At 32.1% G+C, this 21,433-nt stretch overlaps 1 protein-coding gene across 1 annotated transcript in view; it reads right to left on the bottom strand.

Moving 5' to 3' along the window:
- The window catches only part of LOC130441164 (nuclear hormone receptor FTZ-F1), a 346,279-nt gene that overhangs the window by 10,234 nt on the left and 314,612 nt on the right, over window positions 1-21,433 (bottom strand). Inside the window, 2 exon segments of the mRNA XM_056774726.1 lie at window positions 14,742-15,149; window positions 16,776-17,047. Of these exon segments, the coding sequence (XP_056630704.1) occupies window positions 14,742-15,149; window positions 16,776-17,047 (680 nt within the window).

Here is a 21,433-nt window from a genome sequence, read left to right as displayed (position 1 = left end):
ACTTGCTCATGCGAGCTTTTTTTGGTCTTTGATCATTTGGTGAAAGCAACTGTAGACTCAGACGCTTCGTTTCAAGATCATACTGGAAAAACCAGTTTTAATTATCAATGATTATGCGATCTCTCTTCTGTCGTCTCTTCCAAACATGCGATATTTGATGATTATTTTGCATTTCTTGAGGTTTCTTGAAACTCTTTTTGCTCAGAGCTTTCTCATCGAGAAATTATGGAGTTCTAGGGTGCATTCATGCTAATGCCTCCCTCCTGACTTCTGCTCTTTCTCGGCCCTTTTTTGTCAAACAAATACTTAGAAAATCATCATCAAAAACTTTTAATATTTTTCATAAGTTTCAGCTGCAGAGATCCATGTTTGCGATGCTACTACAGATGTATACTTAAAACACAGTGCTGAGAGAGAAGTAATAATCACACGCAGCGTTATCAATATAGGTTAGGAATAGGGGTTACTACATTATAGAAATTTCGTTGTTCCAGGGTTACTACAAGCGCCGCAAAAAAATCAGTCTCAATACTCGTCAGACCTCGTATATGTTCTCAATTATAATTATTGATAGTCAGCAGTGCAGTAAAGTTCAAAAAGAATCCTTAATGACACCATAACTATCCATATGAATAATATCGAATTAAATATTTAAATTTTCGAAAGTAAACAGTTTGCCTTCAGTCTCTGAAGACGATAACCTGGGTATCGAAACGCGCGTCAGACAGTGTAATTGTGAGTGTTGGTGTAGTGTAAACGGTTCCAAAAATTCCAATTAAGTAATGGGATAAGTAGACTTATTTTACAGGAAATTATTTCGTTTAAACATCACGCAGCTTATTGTGGAATTCTTAAGATCTACCCCACATAAAATTAATTGTAGAAAAATTAAATAAATAAATCATATCACCAAGCAAATTTGTTTGCACGTCAATAAAGTTTATAAAGAAACGTATGTGACTCAATTCTTTATATCCGGTACCCACCGGGTTGTGCAACACATACATTCATTATAAAGTATGACCTAAATAAAAGCCGACCATAAAAAACAAATGGAAAATAAATATAGGATAACAATAAAAACCTCGAGACTTTTTCTTTCGCAATCATAATTTTCCGTTTTAACTAAGTCCTCCGGCCTAAAAAACTAAGAAGATAATGATTATTTTCCAAAGTTAAACAGGGGCGATACAAACGTTTATTTAAAAAGGGTCTTAGTTAATAAAAATATCCGTACATTAATAAATACACCGCCAGGAATCGATTACAAGAATTGTAGACAACAATCAGCAAGTCTATCGAACATGATGGGTACATTTTAACAAATAAGCAAAGCTATAATATAAATACGTGGCAATATCATACATATCCTTTTCTTCTTTCCAAAGTAAATGTTTGTTATATTGAATGAAGAAATCAAATAAATGAATTTTTTGATCCTAAAGTAAGGAGAACCTGAATATTCACTGTCATTTTAGAATTTCTGTATAAGAAGAATCTTCTATTGTTACGGCACTGAGTTAAGAGGCTGTAAAAATGTTTTAGTGTGTCATTATTGTTGAAGAATAATAAAAGCATTTTATACGCTGACTGCAATATTATGACTCATCATATTTGCTAAACAAAGATAGATCGCATACGTTCCACACTACTTTGAACTTGGCCTAAATTTCGCGTCGGTTTTCACTTTCGATTATTTGTTAATTTAAAGTAATTATTTTCAGGTTGTGTTAGCGTTTTTGATTCTCACGGACGGGTACGAAGTTTTAAATGTTTTTGATAAGAAAAATAGCATTTTTTTTCATATAATTGTACATATTGTCACTCAATTTCCTCTAGATATTTGGATTAGGAATAACCTTAGAATTGATCGTGTATTTTTGATATTACAACTTATTATTATTACAACATGTATTTATTATTAGGGCGTCCAGGTTCACTGACATTTATTTATAGATTGAAAAAAAAAACTATGGTAAAAGACAGGAAGGGAGATAAACATGTATGAAGAATGGGTATACTCATGTTTACTATGGTAACAACAAATTAAAAAATACACCATGTACAATATTCAGAGTGAATTTAAGTAGAGACTGTCTGCAGGAGTTGTGTGAGTTTTAGTTCTGTAGTATGTCCGATATTATGGTGTCAATTACATTGTTTTCATTATTTCAAATAGATTACGATTTCAATGTCAATATTTTATTACTCAACATATTCTCCTCTAAATTGGATACAGCGAACCTGCAACGTCTCTAGACCTTTCAAAAAAATGTTTCTTCTTGCTCTGCAAACCAGACCTCCACAGCTTTTATTATCTCCTCGTCGGAAGAAAATTTACGACATTTTAAACTTTTTTTCAGTTGAGAAAAGAGATGATGAATTCAAACCATAAATCACGAATTTTTTGCATGGCAACATGAGATTTGTGTGCAGGGGCGTTGTCCTGCAAAAACAAAACACATTTGGATAGCTTTCCGCGTCTTTTCTCTTTAATTTTTTTCCATAGAGTGGTCAGCAATGTCGAATAGTAATCTCCAGTCATTCTACCTTTATCCAAAAAATCAATCATGGCAATCCCAAAAAACTGAAGCAAGAACTTTTCCAGCAGATTTTTGGACACGAAACTTCTTAGGTCTTGGAGAACCAGAGTGTCGCCATTCCATCGATTGCAGCTTTTTTTCTGCATCGTAGAAATGTACCCAAGTCTCATTCATAGTAACAATTCCGTTTAAGAAGCCTACATCGTTTTCAAATCGAGCATAAATTGAACGCGATGCTTCTACCCTTGCACGCTTTTGGTCAACATTCAAACATTTGGGGATCCATTTTGCAGCAATTTTTCTCATATCCAAACGCATTCGTATGAAATATTCAGTGTTTCAGATATCCGTTTTAGCCCAATTCGACGATCTGATAAAATCATGTCATGAGTTGCATCGATATTTTCGGGGACTGATACAGAAACTGGCCTTCCCGATTGGTCATCATCTTCAATGGAAAATTTACCTCTTTTGAAGCATGCAGTCCAATTTTTCACGGTCGCATACGAAGGACATTGATCTCCAAGGGTATTAAGCATATCTTCGTAAATCTCAACCCTCTTAACCCTTTTAAATACAGGTACTTAATGATGGCTCGATACTCTAATTTTTCGATTTTCACAATAGATGCTCGTACACTGTATAACTTTAAAACTCAGGAACTGATGCATATTTATATTATTATGTTGATAAAATAAAATTTATATATAAATCAGAACTTAGAAGTAACAAGTACAATGAGGTACTTTTCGGATTTGGTCAACTCGGATCACGTCTACTGTTAATCGGAAACTGATTGAAGTAATAGGGTCATAACCATATGAATGAATCCTTTATTTCCTAGTATTATGGAGAAAACAGAGAATGAGAAAAGTCCGTTTATATGAAAAGTGTCTGTCGAAATGCGTTAAATAAGGGTGATGCTATATTAGCATCAGGATAAATTTGTTTAAAGTATATTTACTATATTGTTTTGTAAAACACAAATTGTTGAAATTTTCTATAATAAAGTGCTTGGTTCAAAAATGACATTAAATTTTTTACTTAACATACTTCAATCCATTTACAATTGCCACATTCATAACATAACTAGCGCCATACTGGAAGATTTTTGAACTCTGATTTATCGTATACACTTTTTATAAAAGATCCCCCTCTTTCTCTCTATATGAGTAGTATATGGGTTTGATCTGAGCAACATAATTGAAGATTACTGAAGCTCACAATTTTTATACTTTTTTTCATTTCAACATAAAAGTAGTTGATTCGTATTGAACTTTAGTGCAAAATCCGTATGAGTGGGTATAACTGCTCAACAACAATTATTAAATATCTAGAAACTATTATACAACAGAATAAATATCTTCATCATATTGTCCCCAAAAGGTTTTGTAGATGGAGTTGTAAATTTGAAATTTCCACCGGAAATTAAACTCCGAGTTCGGAAACAGTGATCGAAATCTCGTTCTGGGTTAGGTTCCGCAATCAGGCGAAAAATGATTTATCTCGCTCATGAGCTTTGTTTCCCAAACTCTTTAAACGACGATAGACACAAGGACATAGAAGGTATAAGAGGAGGATATGGTTATAAAAATAAATATTGAATATTTTCTTTGCATGTGCTTATATTGCAAAGGAATCTGAGGAGCGAATATTATTTCTTTAAATATTTGATAATTAATAATTTTCTAGTATTAACAATTAATTTTTTCTATTAAGTGAAGTTATTATTGAATTAGATTATATTTCTCACATGATACGAAAGACAATAACAAATTTTTACCAATGAGCAAATCCACTCATTGGAAAAATTGAAATAATTATTTGTATTATTTTTTACTATACTAATTTAGAGAAATTGAATTAAGTCTCTACACAATTTCCGAAAAATGGCTGGTAAAAATCAGCTTGATCCTGAATTTATCAAATAATTAATCTCAAATATTTCTCAAAAAGCACAATAATGACAGTTTTTTGTATATAAAAAAATACTAAGAATATAGGGTTTTCATTATTTTAACGGTTTTTTTATTTAATTTCCATTCCATATCCTATTCTTCAATTGGCATTAATAATTTCAGCTCCATATAATTTTCTTAATCCTTTTTCGAAATCAAATAATAGTAAATGCGGTTATTTATACGTAGCCGCAAAAACCCTTTGTGTTTACCACACGAAGGGTTTTTGCATTAAGAATACCTGATCACATAAGTAGTCAATAACTCTGTATCATATAATATAACTGGTTGTAATTAATTTTGATTAGGTTAATAACAGAAATAACGAATTTAATTATATTAATAAGTAAATATTATACGGGTATCTTGTTTTTCTTAATACATCACTCAATAAGTCGTGTGACTGACACACAGACGATGTTGTCATTGTCAAATCCATATGTTATTTATGAAGTACTAACTTTCAGAAGACTATGTGTAAAATTTCATGACATTTCGATTAGTCCAAAAAAAGTGACAGCCATTAAGGGAAGCTACTTTTGTTATTTTCAAAACAATGGATTCAAAACAAAAAAATACAGTACAAGTTAAGCAATGGCTTCAAAAGTGTTATCCGGACTCTGCTCCCACGGAAAGAACCATTTATTATTGATTTGCTGAATTTAAACGAGGTCATACAGGCACCGATGATGATGGACGTTCTGGTCGTCCAATTGAGAAAGTTACTCCAGAAAACATCAAAAAGTCCAAAAATATATGAAACATAGATCCATCCCTTCACTCCAGAATCAAAATGATAATCATCTGAGCGTACTGCAGCCAGTGAACTACGTTCGAAGCGTCAAAAGGAACAACAATCAGCTAGGAAGATTATGGCTTCAGTATTTTGTGTTGCGCATTGAAGGTTGTTCATCGACTATCTCTAAAAGAGAGAAACAATCAAAAGCCAATACTACATGGATCGTTTAAATGCAAAAATTAAGGAAAGCGGCATCATATATCGAAGAAGAAACCACTGTTTCACCAAGACAATGCACCGGTTCACAAGTCGATGGAACGATGGTTAAATTGAACGAATTACACTTCGAATTACTTCCTCATCTACTGTATAGTCCTAATCTGGGTCTCAGTAACTACTTGCTATTCGCTGATCTGAAAAAAATGGCTCGCTGGTGAAAAAATCATCTCATATGAAGAAGCAATTGCTGAAACTGAATCCCATTTTGAGGCAAAAGACAAATCCTCCTATAAGCACAATATCGAGAAGTTAGAGAAGCGTTGGAATGATTGTATTGCTCTTGAAGATTACATTTATAAATAAAATCGAATCATTTAAGTCAATTAAGACATTTTAAAATTACTTTTAGGTATAAGTATCAACAATTATTCCAAGAATATGTGAAAGTAGGATTGAATTTTTTAACATAATAGGATAATCTCAATAATATTTTTAAACATTTACTGAAGAGACAAAGCAAACTTGAAAGAAAGTTCAATAACATTCGGAAACAAGGAAAACTGGTATGAGTAGATTGAATTAATGAAATAAAAAAAAATGCAATTGATATATGTCAACTATAGAATGACGAGTTTGAGAAGCATGTACAGGATCTACTACCAAACACAATGGTGTAATGTTATCGTGAGAATAACTACACAAGGGAGGCCACCTGAATTCAGGATGTTTAGTGGACCGAATCTGTTGTGAATTTCTCTTTTTTCGCTCAAAATTTAATAGAACTAATAATCTAGACTAAAACTAAACTAAACGAATATTCGGATAAAAAGCGGAATAATCAAATGACCGTTAATTTAATTAAAAAAATTCAAAAGACATTTTATTGGAGGGCATTAATTATTTTAAGTCATTATTCGTACATGCTCTTAAACAAGTTAATAAAATGTCCGTCCTGTAGCCTTTCCTACAGTTTTTTTTTAAAACCGTGTAATTAGTAATATATTAATATTGTCCTTTTTTAACATTCCACTAGTGGGACTTTATGACTCTGGAATAATAAATACATTAGATTCGTTCATATGTTTCTTTACGGCCCATATACATAGATAACGCTTTATATTTTGAGATATGAAGAATTTAGAAAAATTATTTAATATTCAAACTATACACCTAAATCAATACACTTTTGTAATCGAAGATTCTACGACTTCAAAGATTGAAGCTACTCATTTTTTGAATGAGTTCCAATAATTGATTAATTACATTTAACTAATCCTCCGTCGTGAAACGTTTACGCTAAATAATAACCAGAAATCGCACATGATCAAATCAGGCGAATGGAATTGATGTTCAATGACTGTCACATTATGTTCATGATGCAACATTAACCCGCGAACAATAACTGTAAAGGTTCGCCTACCAGAAATGCCACATCAGCAAGTGATATCCGCCCTCTTGTAAATTCTGTATACCAACGAAACAAATTTGCTCGTAGAGAACTTTCAAAACCAAATGCGCGTTGCAACCGTTTAAAATTTTATTGTTCATTTGAATAGATCTTGAAATCATAGTAAATCACAGTGTTACTACCCTTATTACTCCTGAATGTACAAAAACTCAATACTTTACAATATTCAAATTGTCGATTTTTATTTTAGTGATCTTCCTATATTCATTCCAGTAACCCCATTATATTCGATATAGTTACGGGTCAAAAATCACGTTTTCAACTATTTAATTATCTTTAGGGATTATTGTATGGTTCCAAAAGAAAAAAGCATCCAATCAGAAATAATACAATAATAAAAGTAGCTGAAACTTTTTTCAAATGTTCACGCTAATGAATTTCTTGCGTTCTAATTTTTATTATAAATTATATTATTGTATTATAAATTTCAATTAAGTGAACCTTCAGTAGGTTTCATTTCAATCTTCAATAGGTTTGATGCTATTTTATAAACCAAAATTTTAGAGCCCGACAGAAAAAAATTAACGTGAACTGATATATTATTCCCTTACTAGGAAATATAATATTATATTAATACGGTATATAAAGTATGTTTGTTGAAAGAGTACTAGTTTTTTTACAGTAAAAGAATGCTTCAAGGAACTAAACATCAATTAAATAAGGAAATTATCGCTGAAATAGAACCAAAGGTTCAAAAAGCGTTGTACTAGTTGTAGGAGTTAAAAAAAGTTGTTTAAAAATTTAACTTAAGACCGAAGAGATCGAATTTTATAGGTTGAATAAAATATTGGAAGAAGAACATTGTTTAGTTTCCCAATTGCCACATAGAACCACAACTGACGACAAAAGCATAACATCCATGATTAATAAAATAGAATTTCAGCTTTTATAAAATCCAAGTTTATAGAGAAAAATTACCCAAACTACCAAGAGATAATCGAAATCGATTAAAGACCTACACCTAGTATTCTGTCCATTTCCATATCCTCACAAAATCCGTTAGTTCCCTCTACTCTATACAAAAGATTTAGACAAAACTCGCTTTGGTTCATCACATTAAGAAAGAACGGATCCCATACCTCATTGGTTTCAGTGGAAAGTGGAACGTCGATTTCGAAATTGATTAGTTCGGATCTAAAAGTGAACCAAAACTACGTGAAAATTTACCTCATATAAAATCGGTACCCTTTTCCAACAACACACTACTGTTATTATTTCACGTCTTCGGCTAGAACATACATAAATTACCCATAGTTACCTAATAATACGTGGAAAGATCCCAGTATGTGATCTATGTAATGCAATAATAACAGTGAAACATAACATTAGACTGTCCATAATACCACAATGAAGGAAAAAACTATGAACCATTCAACACATTTGAAGCCAGAAACTGATAATATTTTCAAAAATAATTTTATGTTCAACATGTGACATTTTTATAAATAAATAAAAAAATCTATGATTTTCATTTACTAAGACGATTGTTAAATTGTTTCGAGTTGTATTTGTTCAATAATCTTTTTCGAATTATTCCCTGTTTTATGTGCGATTGCAATTGAATCAGAATTAAAAAATATATACATATAAACATAACAAAACTAATACCACTAATATTTGATAAATTAGAAAGGCGAATAAATCATTTCTATATTTAAACAATATTTTAATTGTTACGTACATCCGCTAGTCTAGCGATTTTATAGGGAAAACTAAATAAGACGGATTGTTATGGAAATGCTCGGCGATATACGTGAACGCATCTAACTACGTGGGAAACCGACATGCTTCGTGAAATTGAATTTAATTAAATTTGCCCCATGTCTGCGTTTTTACCTTTTTAACTTGCGGCAATGTTACCAACCAAATAAGAGATGGTAAATTGAATCAAATAAAAATAACATTTTGAATAATAAAAGAATCATGAAAGAAAATTGATGACTCCCATTTTTATGGTGATTTTTGTATCTAATATGGAAAATACAGAAGAAGATTATTTAACGATATTTTTAAAACTAAATAATGAAAGAAGCATTAGGAAGATTAATCCAATACTCAAATAATATGACAAAAAATTACATCAAAGCCACACAAGATAATTCGAAAACACTTAAAACAAATTTTAATTCAGGAAAGGGCTATTATGAGTCCGCCACTGTTTTATCACGCACAAATTGAATATTAAGAAGATAAATAAATGAAAACACTATTATTGTTAAAAGCAAATCTATGACAGAGTAATGGGTTCCTAATAACATAATACGAGAAGTTAATGATGGCTACCGCAAATAAATAAGTAGTATTGCGAATATTTTGCAATCCCCATTTAATTATAACAAATTTAAAGTTACTAGTTCTTTAAGTAACGCATTAAACGAACATTAAACTTATATTTTACGTTAATATAAAAAGTATTTGGTTCCAAAAGCACGACATAAAAAAATAAGTGATAAATTCATAGTAAGTAAAAACACATTTTCAATAATTATCTGTTCGTATTTTAATTGTCAAAAGGATTACTTTGTCATTGCGAACCGAATAGTAATCACCAATTTCCCGAAGCGTTCGTCATAAAGTCGACCGGTTAAGTAAAACCAGTAAGTAGGTAGACAGAATTGAATAATAATCAACCGAAAGCGAATCTGATACAACAAACTTTCCCCGTCTATTGCTATTCGGAACACTTTCCATTTTTGCCACAGAATTCGCTGGTTACGATCCTTTCATTTCATAATAGGCAGTAACATAGTATGAGGTAATGACCCACTGACAATGGCCTACTTAATGATTGTTATTATTACTAGATAGACGAGAGAAACAAATTGAAGTAAATAGGATAGGAGCAAGAAGCAAACAGTTAATAAATTATCAAATAAAGTTTATACTTCAAAACTTTGGTATACTTATTTAATCCATTTGATTATATATTAAATATTACGATTTCGAAAATTACGTAAATGAAAGAAAACTAAAACAAATTATTGACAATAAATAGATCAAATATACAAATTCAAGACATTTTTTTGTTCTATAATGGGGCCTAATCGGAGAATATGGCGGAGGCCTAACTAATTCTAATCCTACCTGAGCTATTGCGAAGGCGAATCTATAACTGGATACGTTGATAAAACAGAACACTCTTGGACAACTTTTTCTTTTATTGCCTTGTGTAATATTACTCATATGTAATTGTGGCTCCTAATCGGATGAAATTACTCCTTCAGCACCAAAAATTGTGATTATGATGACCTTCCCTGCTGAGATATACATTTGGAATTTTTTCGGCAGTGGTGATCATCGATGTTTCCACTTTTTACTATTTTGGTCTCTACTTTATATTGAGCCATAAAAATCTTGTATACAAATTGTTTTTATCTTATCTATAATGTTTTAAAAGACTTCTGGAAATGTCTTCTAAATGTTTACTTTTGTCCAATCGTGGTGCTCATCATATTCTGTTCGGCAGTACCACATGGTATAAGACACCACTTGATTTATACGACAATATCTTTTCACTACATTATATTATTCTGCAGAGTTCCCCAATGTATCATTCAAATATTCATAAATATCCGTTGAGTTAAATTATTTTAAACGCCGTGCGTTGCTCAACACGATCAATTCTAATACTGGTCGAAGTCTAGCTTATATTATAGGCACGATCCAACAGTCTCATAGTCTGGTGTGAGTCTATAGTAGACTACAATGTGACGTATAACATTTTAAAATACTTGACGGATTTTGATTCGGTTCTAAATATCAATTAGATTGGATATTCGTTGTCGCAAGGTGTATATAAGCGATATTTTGATTTTACTACTCTCATTCCTCTCTTCTTTGATGAATTAGGTACTTTTAACAATCTCATTTTTCTTTTTTTATAATGACGTGATATGTTAGTTCAATGTACATGTTTTGTTGCCAGATTGGAATAAAATGTTCTATAAACTGCTGTTCCATATATATATAAGAGTTGTTTGGAGAATTTCTAAACTAAGAAAGAAACAAGACATTTATCCATGATATTGTTTTATCTTTTCGAAGACAGTAGATGAATGAAGTCCAACTCATTTAGCTTGAATCGCGTCAGTAAGGCCTGAAAAATGTTCATTCGAATACGTTTTTGGTTAAAAGTAAACAAACGACACCCAATGCACGGATATCCCAATATATAGCAAATACGCTTTTTTCATATAACGATACCGTCTTCTGTCTCTAATTTTAATCTAATCTAATGGTCTTCCATTACCATTTGGTGAACTTTTGCGATGATATCACTGGTTATCGCAGTTTTTGGCCGTCCTGAATGCTCGTCGTCAGTAAAGCTGATACTATTATATTTGAATTCAGTTGCCCAAAATTTTACGGTCATAAATGACAGCGCAGAGGTACAAACTAAGCTTCCGAAATGGTAAGAATCTCTCAGCACATACGCAAATATATTCTACAATTTGTAATGTTGAGACGTGAAAAAATTAAATTTGAAAAATAATTACAACCCTGTAAAAATTCTTGTAAGATTAATTCAATACATTCCCTTTATAATAAGTTGTAATATTAACAATAATGATAATAGTTTCGTGTTGGTTGGAGGAGTTGCTAGATTTACAATTATTCATTTATTGCAAATTATTTACGAGTATAATCGTCTCCAATTTTCACCACATACCCATTTTCAAAGTCATTCACTTTATAAGAATAACTGACTGACAGTCTATTTATTACAAGGAGTGTTAAAGACTGTGTACGATAAGTCCATAAATTCAAATTAAACCCATTAGACTACACTGATTCGTCAGTCTTACAATTGCAAAATCACATAAAATATGTAAGTAAACCTAGTTATTGTGTTTAATATCCTAAATTATATTTGATTATAACAATAAAAGCTATTAAAGTTGTATAGTCATTGTAAATGAATTCGCCCACCTTTTACGTTTTTGTTCCGAGCAAATCTGAATTTGGTAAATTTGCTTTGCTCAATTCCAACACGTTCAAGTCCGTTAGTTAAGTAGGTCGTTTAATTTAATACCTTTTCAAATAGATTTTCCTTTTGAAACGAGTTTGGAGGGTTTTAGTAAATAAAGGTCGAAAGTTGTGTTTAATAATAACAAATAAAAAACTGGCCAACATTATAAAGTTATGTAACGGAATGGAATGACAGCATACAAAATATAAATTAACAAGCTACAAGCGGATATATTAATCTCACAAACGAAATATTTACGCAATGACATTTTATATTTTAACAATATTTTACATTTTTTGTTGAATACAGGTACTAGAAATAGAAGAAAGACCACTAACTTGTATTAAGATAACACCATATGAAATGAATTTTTAAACATTATGTTATTTCAATACGTTAGTTTAATAAATTAAATTCGCATTTTACATTATTGGAAAGTTTCATTCAAAATTATTCTACACTGATATCTACCTCTACTCATTGATTAAACTATAAACTGAATGTTAATATATACGATTGCTAACTTAGCTCACTTCATTTTTACATTTAAATTAATTAAACTATTAAGAGAAAGATTCGAAATGTTTTGATTTTTGCTCAAAATTTAACCTTACGTGAACCAAGTGAGGTGTAATAAATCAAAGCGGACTAAAAATCCCTATATAGTCTGAAAGTTCGCGTGAACACTACGAAACCTAATGTAGTTGGAGTTGGAGTACTATTTACATAGTATGTAAATATGTGTATATTAAGGTACCATGTACATCGCGACACATAGGATCTATTGTGTCCCCCTTTCTTGCTGCTATACTGGGGATCTCAATGTTTACAGCTGATCTAATAATCCAACTCGCCTTAGAAAGTTCAGAATGTAGAAAAGGCAGAGATCTTCAGCTTTTTCTTCCTCTGTTCAAATAAATCTGCACACATAATCTGCTAATGCTAGAGTTTTCAGGTGTCTATTGAGGCGACAGTGCCCTAATAGGACTCCTGTTAGTATTCGTAGATTGTTCTTAGTTAGGTTTATCCCTTCACCAAATCTTCTATGGTTAAAGTTTCCCAGGAGAGTCTTTGTCTGGTTCAGCCCCTGTAGGTTTTCTCAGTAATTGGTTTTGCTCTACCTTATTTTCCAATGCTTTTTCCATTATTCTGTGTCTGATACCACAGAAGGTTTCAGATCCCGTGAATGGCTTGTCTACCCTCGCCCTCCGTTCATTTCTCAATCCCTATAGTAGCAGTGATTTGTTAGTAGAATAGCATACACCTAGCATTGGCCACTCATTTCATTTTTCCATTGCTCAATCATGCAGGAATCAATATTGAGATTTTATATATGTTCAACAACGGAATTTAATCAGGAGGAACTAACAATGGTAGGAAGTTTTTTCATAAACTGGCAATGGATTTGTTTAAAGAGCATTGGAGAAACCGGAAAGACAACCTACGGGTAGTCGAAAGCGCATACATTACTTATTTAGTAGACCACTCGTAGAACCGCCGAATAAGGTGCCCATAACAAGACAGGACGTTTATTTATTTTGCTTTTATTTCCTCAACGCTGGTCCGCCCCCGATTTCTTTACAATGAAAAATTGAAAAACATATCATTTTTATCCACTATAGTCAAATAGCAAGATCTAAGGTAGTTTAAATAAATATAACAGGCTTATTTCCCACAGTCACAGTTTCTAGTTCAATAGATAGAATTTCTAGCCGGAATAAGCAAGAGGGAATTGCAGTGGGGAAAATAATGGTAAAAAATGGACTGTACACATGTATAACAAGACTTTGCTGTTCTTTCAGTCTCTAAAGATGTTCATTTGATTATCGAAACTCGCGTCAGACAGTGTAATCACCGCCGGTTCCACAAATTCCAACTTAAACAAATATTCTCACAAAATAGCGGATTAAAATAGTTGGTAACGTATCTAAGACTAATATCTGTTCCCATGTATATTGAAAGGTATATAAACGTTTCAATGAGTATATTCATCTACTTCCTTCACTCGGTTAAACCTGTTCTGTAATGTATACAAAGATGACTCTATTCATAAGTTAGAATGGTTTGAATTCCATAGAGTTTGTTTGAATGAACAGTTTGTTCCTAGTTGATTACTTGTAAATAAGTAACCACTTACAAGTTGATGAACTGTTTTCATCTCTTTCCTTAACAGATTGCGTTTCAAGAATTTATGGTTACGCCATTTCTGCGCCGTCGAATTAAGTGGGTGAGTGTAATACTGTTAAAATAAATCATGCTGCAATTTATCTAATTCCGAAAATTGTACATCTTTCAAAGATGGCTTCTTTCCATGAGTATAGGTCATTTCGACGCGACGGTCATATTTCCTAATCAAACCTTTAAAGTGTCCAGGACAGTTGGGCACTCGATTTACGGAGAAATAAGAACTAACTGCCTTGTCAAAAACTCACTTTATACATTATATTGAATTGTTGGTATATGCATCATAGAATTCCTGTTGAGTACGCATGGAAAAAATAAATAATTTATAATAGTTACAGTTACAGTTGCAAAGATAAAGAAGCAGTTGCATTACGAACAGATTACGAACTTGTTTTGAACTTTGATAGTAGCTACAACCATCTCGCTCCTAAAATCGTTGAAGTAAAAGTACGATTTTTTAAATATTTTGACCATATTATCATTTCTTTAATTATTGCAAAAATTCCAAAACGGATTGAACTAGAAGGCAAGGGCTGACATTCCAGAACAACCCAGCAGCGAAGGAATTCTTTAAAGAATTTGTGAAAAGTATCTTAGTATCAGTAGTATAATTTACATATTCATATGAATATATTATAATTTTGATAACAGTGTACTGTACCTTGAGATCTTTAAAGAATATGGAATTCCTCGCCCAATCTACTTGTGAAAAGAGATTTTGGTCCAAAACTTTACACATGAGTTCAAATAAGTCCACTTCACACTGATTGTACGTCTGGTTTTGTAATAGAGTGTACAACGAATTTTGCCATTCGCGATCGTCTATGGCTGCCACAAAGTTTCTAATGAGCGGCGACACTTTTGAGGATGGAACACTACCTCCCGTCACTAAAGAATCGAATTGGAACACTTTTGGACTAAGGGAATGAGGTGATGTGGTGGTAGAGTTGGCTTGAGCCCAGAGTTTGTTCTCAGGCCCCATAACCATGGAGGAATGACCTCCAGGTACGCCGACTATCTGAAGAGCTGGCTGCTGGTTCGAAGCTGGCTGTAGCATTGTTGTATTTACCTGGTACAAAAATAGTTTCTTAAATACAAAATAAAAGTCTGTGGAGAATAAAAGGTTTACACAACTTTGAATTAAAGTTGAGAAATTCATTTTAGGGAACGTTAAAATATTGAAATAAATGCTATACTGCAGAATATTTTAACAATTGACGCTTTATTGTTATTCAATAGTTGTTAACCTTTTACCTCCCACAGTATAATCTTTTATAATCAAACGAATGAGCGATTAATTTGTCCTACTTATCAAGTGATTGTACTTTAGTAAAATATATATTCCAACAACCCACCCCGAATAAAATACAATCAATTGGACGCAGAAAAAGTTTCAATTCGTTTTTCTGTGAAAAATTGTTACTGCCAACACAAATATTGCCATTCAAGTAAATTCGAGAGAGAGAGGAAGAGAAAGGTTTTAATAAATTTCTAAAATAAGATCTGTTTTACCATTTTTTCCTTTTTTATAGGGGGTATTTTCATTGTTTTCAAAACAAAACACTAAAGCCCCCTGCCAACAGGGATAAAACTAAGACTGGTGATCAAAGTATAAAGTACCCAATATGATAAAATGGTATGCAGAAAACCCTGTAACTATAATGTAATGGCGCCAAATGTCAATTCGGCTTTGCGTACAGAGACAACATGAAATCATCCTGCTGGATCGTCTCTGTTGCTCAAGATGTCGGAGAGGACTCCGGAACATCGAAAAGAACAGAAAACGTGCCACTCAATTGAGACATTATTCGTCGGTCTTTAGGTAGAATTTTGGTGAAATATTTGAAGATGTTGGCTGCGGATCGCCAAATGCATGTAACCTTCGCTCAGCCATGCTGAATCTCAACGAAAAGGTGGACGATTTTTCATCAAAAAAAAATTATCATGAATATAATAATCGTTTGAAGGGCAAGCTATTAATTGGATTAATTTGGATTGGAGAATATGTGGCTCCAGCAGATCGGTGCAACGGCAACACTGTTCAAACCACAACCGACATTCTGAAGGAAGCATCCGGGCCGCTTAATTTGTCGTTTTACTGCTTTCGCTAGCAGCAGAACACCCGATTTAATCGTCCCAGACTTCCTTAAATTTGAGGTCTCTCGTTTACGTCGACAAGGTTCAGACTTTTGAAGTCATGGAGGAGAATATTCGCCAAAAATGGGAGAACTTGTCGCTCTTGTTCTAGCAAGAGTGATGCCAAATGCCATAAAGCAAGTCAATTAGGCCCAGTATATTTTTCAAATTTAGCAGGGGCTAATTGAACGATATCATTTTCTCAATTTGATGGAAATAATTCTAATGGATTGAATAAACAAATTTCACAAGAATCAAAATTTTTATTTAAAAAAATCAGCCAGAACATTGGGTGATTACTCTTGCCCCACCTTGTATGATAAAAACTCAAGATATTCATGCTTTTTTGTATTTGCAGTAAAAATGAAAAAAAATAGCGATGAAGATTACGAGATTAAGAGGAAAACAATGTTGTAAAAGGGAAACGTTGGTAATTTTGAATTCTGTTATAACAGTTTGAAACTTTTTCCTAATGTACTTCGTTATTGTATTTTATTTTAACTTATACAAATGACAAATTGATAGGTCGCTCATTCGTCCCCAAACGTCCGATACTAACCTGGCCCAAAGCGACCGCTATGGGACTCGGCGACGAATCAGGCGAGGAAGTGAGAGACGATACTTGAGGTATTTGAATTTCTTGCTTGATGTGAATATTTGCGAAAGGTGAAGTACCAGGTTGACCCGAGTACATCTCATTGGCGAGTCCGCCTCTTAATGTTTGCGCCGCCAACTGTCGTTGTCGCATTATTTGCAACTTCCGTGCTCGATCTCGTTTATACATCGGACCAAATTTGTTTCGACCTCCCCTCATTCTATCCGCCCTCACAGCTGAAATGAAAAATGAATGTTATTCACAATTCTACATAATGGTTATTTTCAAGTGAATATATCATATTCAAATGAAATTATATTAAGATTATATTAAGATCGAATTGTCGCGTGTAAAATCACCCATGTGCATATTTATTATATTTGCTTGATGAGCTAAGCTAGTACTATCTGATATGTGCTACTAACTTATTTTATATGTTATTTGAGGTTGAGCAGTTTCTTCCCACTTCAATAAAATCTGGGGGCAAATATTACACGTGCAATGATGAAATATAAACGCTACATTGTTGTCACGGAATTATATTTGTCAAACTGGATTTTATCAGCAGTATTACAGAGGAAAACATTTTCAATAGTAGCTAGATGAAGCAATTCAATATTTAGCACTAGTAAAATATTAATAACGAACAGTTAGTTGTATTTGTTTGTGTCTTTAGCCACAAGATTTTGTAGTACTTTGAATCCAGCAAGTATATGATTGGATATTTTCTAGCCCACAGAATTTGCAGTTCTGAGCAGTTGCTTAATATATCTATTCAAGCGAAAATGACCTGTTAATGTAGGTCAATGCAGACTTACTCTGACTGATGCATTCTTCTGGAGGTGGTTTCCCAGTAGCATCTTAGCTTGATTTAACCTACTATATTGTTCCAGTAGTCTATTCACTTATTTCTTCCTATATTGTATCGGTGCTAATTCCATAATAAGGTTATAGTCATCAGAAAGTACCCAAATACATAATATTTCTGTCCGGTTCTTTAAGTATATCTTAAGTACTTCCAAATTGGTTACAGATCATAGCGCTATATCTATATACCATTTAATGGTATTATTTTTTGATCCAATTTCTTTTATTACTGCATTTTTTATTGAATTTCTAGCACTACGTTTTTTCTTATTCCATTATATGGCATGTTCCAGGGTTGTTGTTCTCTCACTATGGACGGTGAGATGTTTTATCGCAAAATTTTTCCTCTACTGTATCTATATCTCATTCTTCCTTTTACTCTATGGAGCGGCGTGAGTTTCAGAATTACTCTCATTGCTGTTAGAGGGCATGATTCCATTGCCTCTGAATTCGGGAGAGTTGTGAATCAATTTCATCAAGTTAGTTCTGATATTTCACGTAACAGCTCCATGACAATATCATCAAGTGATTGTTTCAGTAACATATTATATAATAACAAAAAATATCGAAAGTACACTAGAAAACTTTTTCAAAAGGACACGGTATGTCTCGGTACTCAATTTCTTGATCGTGTGTGAAAGTAAGAATAACATTATTATGAGAAGGCAATTGGTTTATTTCTTTATTAATTTATTCCGAAACTAGTCTTTCTCGATGCAAGATAAATTCTAGAACCATTTCGTTCTGCAAAATTAACTATATCTTCCAAAATAGGTTATACAACTTTTTAATTCTAAATTTTTAAAATAGAATATACAGGGATTTAGATAATTATTTGCCGTATATTTTTATCTATTTTAATCAGATAATGATTATATACTGAGACATTGTTATTAAAATTATGAAACTCTGTTCACACAAAAGTACAATTGAAAATAACATGTTTTGTTATAAACCGAACAGCATGCTTTTGACATTTCCATTTATGTCTATATAAAAAACCTAGTGTAAACCGCAATTTAACAAAATAATGCAGTGGATCTAGCGTGTTCTAATTTCAAAAGAATAGGAAGATTTTTTATAAAATAAATTCTTCTTTCAAGAAATGTTTGATGAAATAGATAGATTAGTAATGAAAAATTGTGAAATAAAAGAGCTAAGTTTGGAGCAACTATTCAGATCATTGAATAGTTTAAAGAATAACGCCATGTATTTATTTTAGACGAATAAATGAAAAGTTAAGCAGTGAATTGAAGTTAGAAACACCTCAATATATCTGCACTTTCAAACATACATACAAGGTGACGAGTTAGCAAAGATTATCAATTGAGATTTAAAATCATCATCAGTATTGTTATTCGCCCATTACCCATGGCAAAGCAACAAAGAAAAAATATTGAAATAAAAAGAATGGAGTACGTATAAAGGCGACATAGTTTACAGATTGATCCTGTATCAAAGGGAGAACTTCAGAGAAGCCCAAATGGAAGTTAAAATTTTTGACAATGAAACAAAAGCACTTAATGAATACAAAATATTTTATTGATTATTACTTATTCCTTACAATAAATGCTCCTAGGAGCTATTTAACAAAACAAATGAAATCAAATAAACATCCTTCTCGCCTTTTTTCGGAAAATTTATTAATTAAATCATCCACAGCAGATTTCAGTTAGTCGAGATGTTTGGCCTCCGTTAACAATAGGGACAAATCTGAAAGCCGTTCTTGTCTCATTTCGGATTTTAAACATGTTTTTTGGAATTTTTTTCTTTCATGGATTCGAGGCCTTCTATTTTTGATACGGCTGATACGGCGATAGCTACGGCCCTGAGATACAATGTAGTATAAATATTTGAGAAAAATTAGTCTATAATTCCGGAATTAGAAACGGAAGACGAAAACAAAAACAAGCAAACATCAAGTGAAAGGGAAAAATTATGAGCATAAAAAAACGAAAACTAATTTTTTTTCTTTTTCAAGTGATTACGAAAATTTTCTTTTTAAATATTATTTAATTAGTCAAAACTACAATTTAGCTCTACAATGTTGTACTTTTGTAGTACGCATTTTTGTCCTAAAAAGGTTATATAGCTACAGCTAGTTTTTTTTTCCTGTTTTTATGACACCAAGTTTAAGTAAACAACACGCTGCTAAAACTATTTTCATTGTTGAAAACAACGTACGTTATAGAAAAACTGTAGTGTACAAGTGATTTACATGGTTTAAAATGGCGATATGTCTATTGATAACAAACTTCGTTATAACAAGTTTTTAACCATTTCTACAAACGGATAGCAAAAATGTTTCAAGCAATGGATAAATGTTTTGGATGTAGTCGAGAGTATAGATTGCAGATGTTTTGTAACAAATTTTAAATTTTTAAAAACAACTCTTGCTACTTTCGCGTGTTCCCTTGTACAACTTCCATTGCATAGGTAGTATTAAGTTGTTGCGTCATATTTTCTATATAATCATTTCAGGCGAGGGTGAAGCAATTAACGGTACATTCTCTTTTTCAAAATAATTCATTTGTGAAGTAGTAAAACAGTTTTTAATTTCATATAACTGCTAATACCTACAACGCTATAAAAATAGTTTTAAGACAGTTTTTATGGCGAAAATTTAGTTCAAATATGGAATAAGGTTATTAAAACAGGTAGTTTTTTCCTAAATTTGTCTTCAGTATAACTTCTTTACCTATAAACCAATAAATCATATATATAAAAGTGTCAGCCTGTCGAAAATAACAAAAAATTATGCTTTCAGGAGGACTATACACTTTTACCCATTATATATAATATTCTGTAATAAACTCTTACATATCCATTCAATTTTTCACTTTTAACTCATTTATTTTCGACGAGACTAAACATTTATTTGTGTTATCAAGTTTAGAAGTGAAAATCCAACACATTGCACTCTTCACACATTCCTACCCAGTGTCAAATTTATAAATTCGCGGCCTTTGTTAGTTGGCCGGAGTTGGTAATGGGGGCAAAGGATATCAGAGTAGCTAAGAACTCGCAAATAAAATAGTAAAATGGCTGTGGTTTATTAGCCGGCGTCGTTGGCCTTGAAGAAAGTTTCTCATACTATAATTAGCACAATCGACTGCATGTTCTATTACAACCGATTCCTTGTGTACGTGTGTATGCATTGCAATAAACACAATCGGGGATGTTTATATATTATTTGACTCGTCAAAATGTAATAATTCTGAATCATATCAGCGGCAAAGCACTGAGAAGAGTATAAGCAAGACACATGATCACGATTCTAATACCAATCTGACTAGATATAAGTATTTTTATTTCAATATTTCAATTATTGAAATTTAAATTATATAATTTTGAGTTAATTAGGTGTTACCAGCTACATCAGACATGATTTAAATAAAAATTTCATCCATAGAATATTTTGCTGATAAGATTGACTATTATTAAGTAAATTATATCTTTAGTCATTCATGTCATGATTACCCTGTCTGAAGCACGTTTAATTATTGAAGTTATCGTTTTCAAAGATCGAAGGTTCAGTTTGAATATCAGCAACGTTCCAAAAATTAAACTTATTCAAGGTAATACTTGAAACCAATAATAAGACTTTCTGTTCGTAGCTCATACAACATTTTTTCTACTATCATTTACTATTTATATCAAGCATTGTAATTTGAAAACTTTTAAATATGTCCATATGGTACTTTTCTCAACTTTCTGCATGTTACAGACAGCGCTAATAATTACAAAATGAAACT

The sequence above is a fragment of the Diorhabda sublineata genome, chromosome 3, assembly GCF_026230105.1.
Source record: "Diorhabda sublineata isolate icDioSubl1.1 chromosome 3, icDioSubl1.1, whole genome shotgun sequence".
Taxonomy (NCBI): domain Eukaryota; kingdom Metazoa; phylum Arthropoda; class Insecta; order Coleoptera; family Chrysomelidae; genus Diorhabda; species Diorhabda sublineata.
Note: the sequence above shows the minus strand (reverse complement) of the source record. Positions and strands in the feature narration are given on the sequence as shown.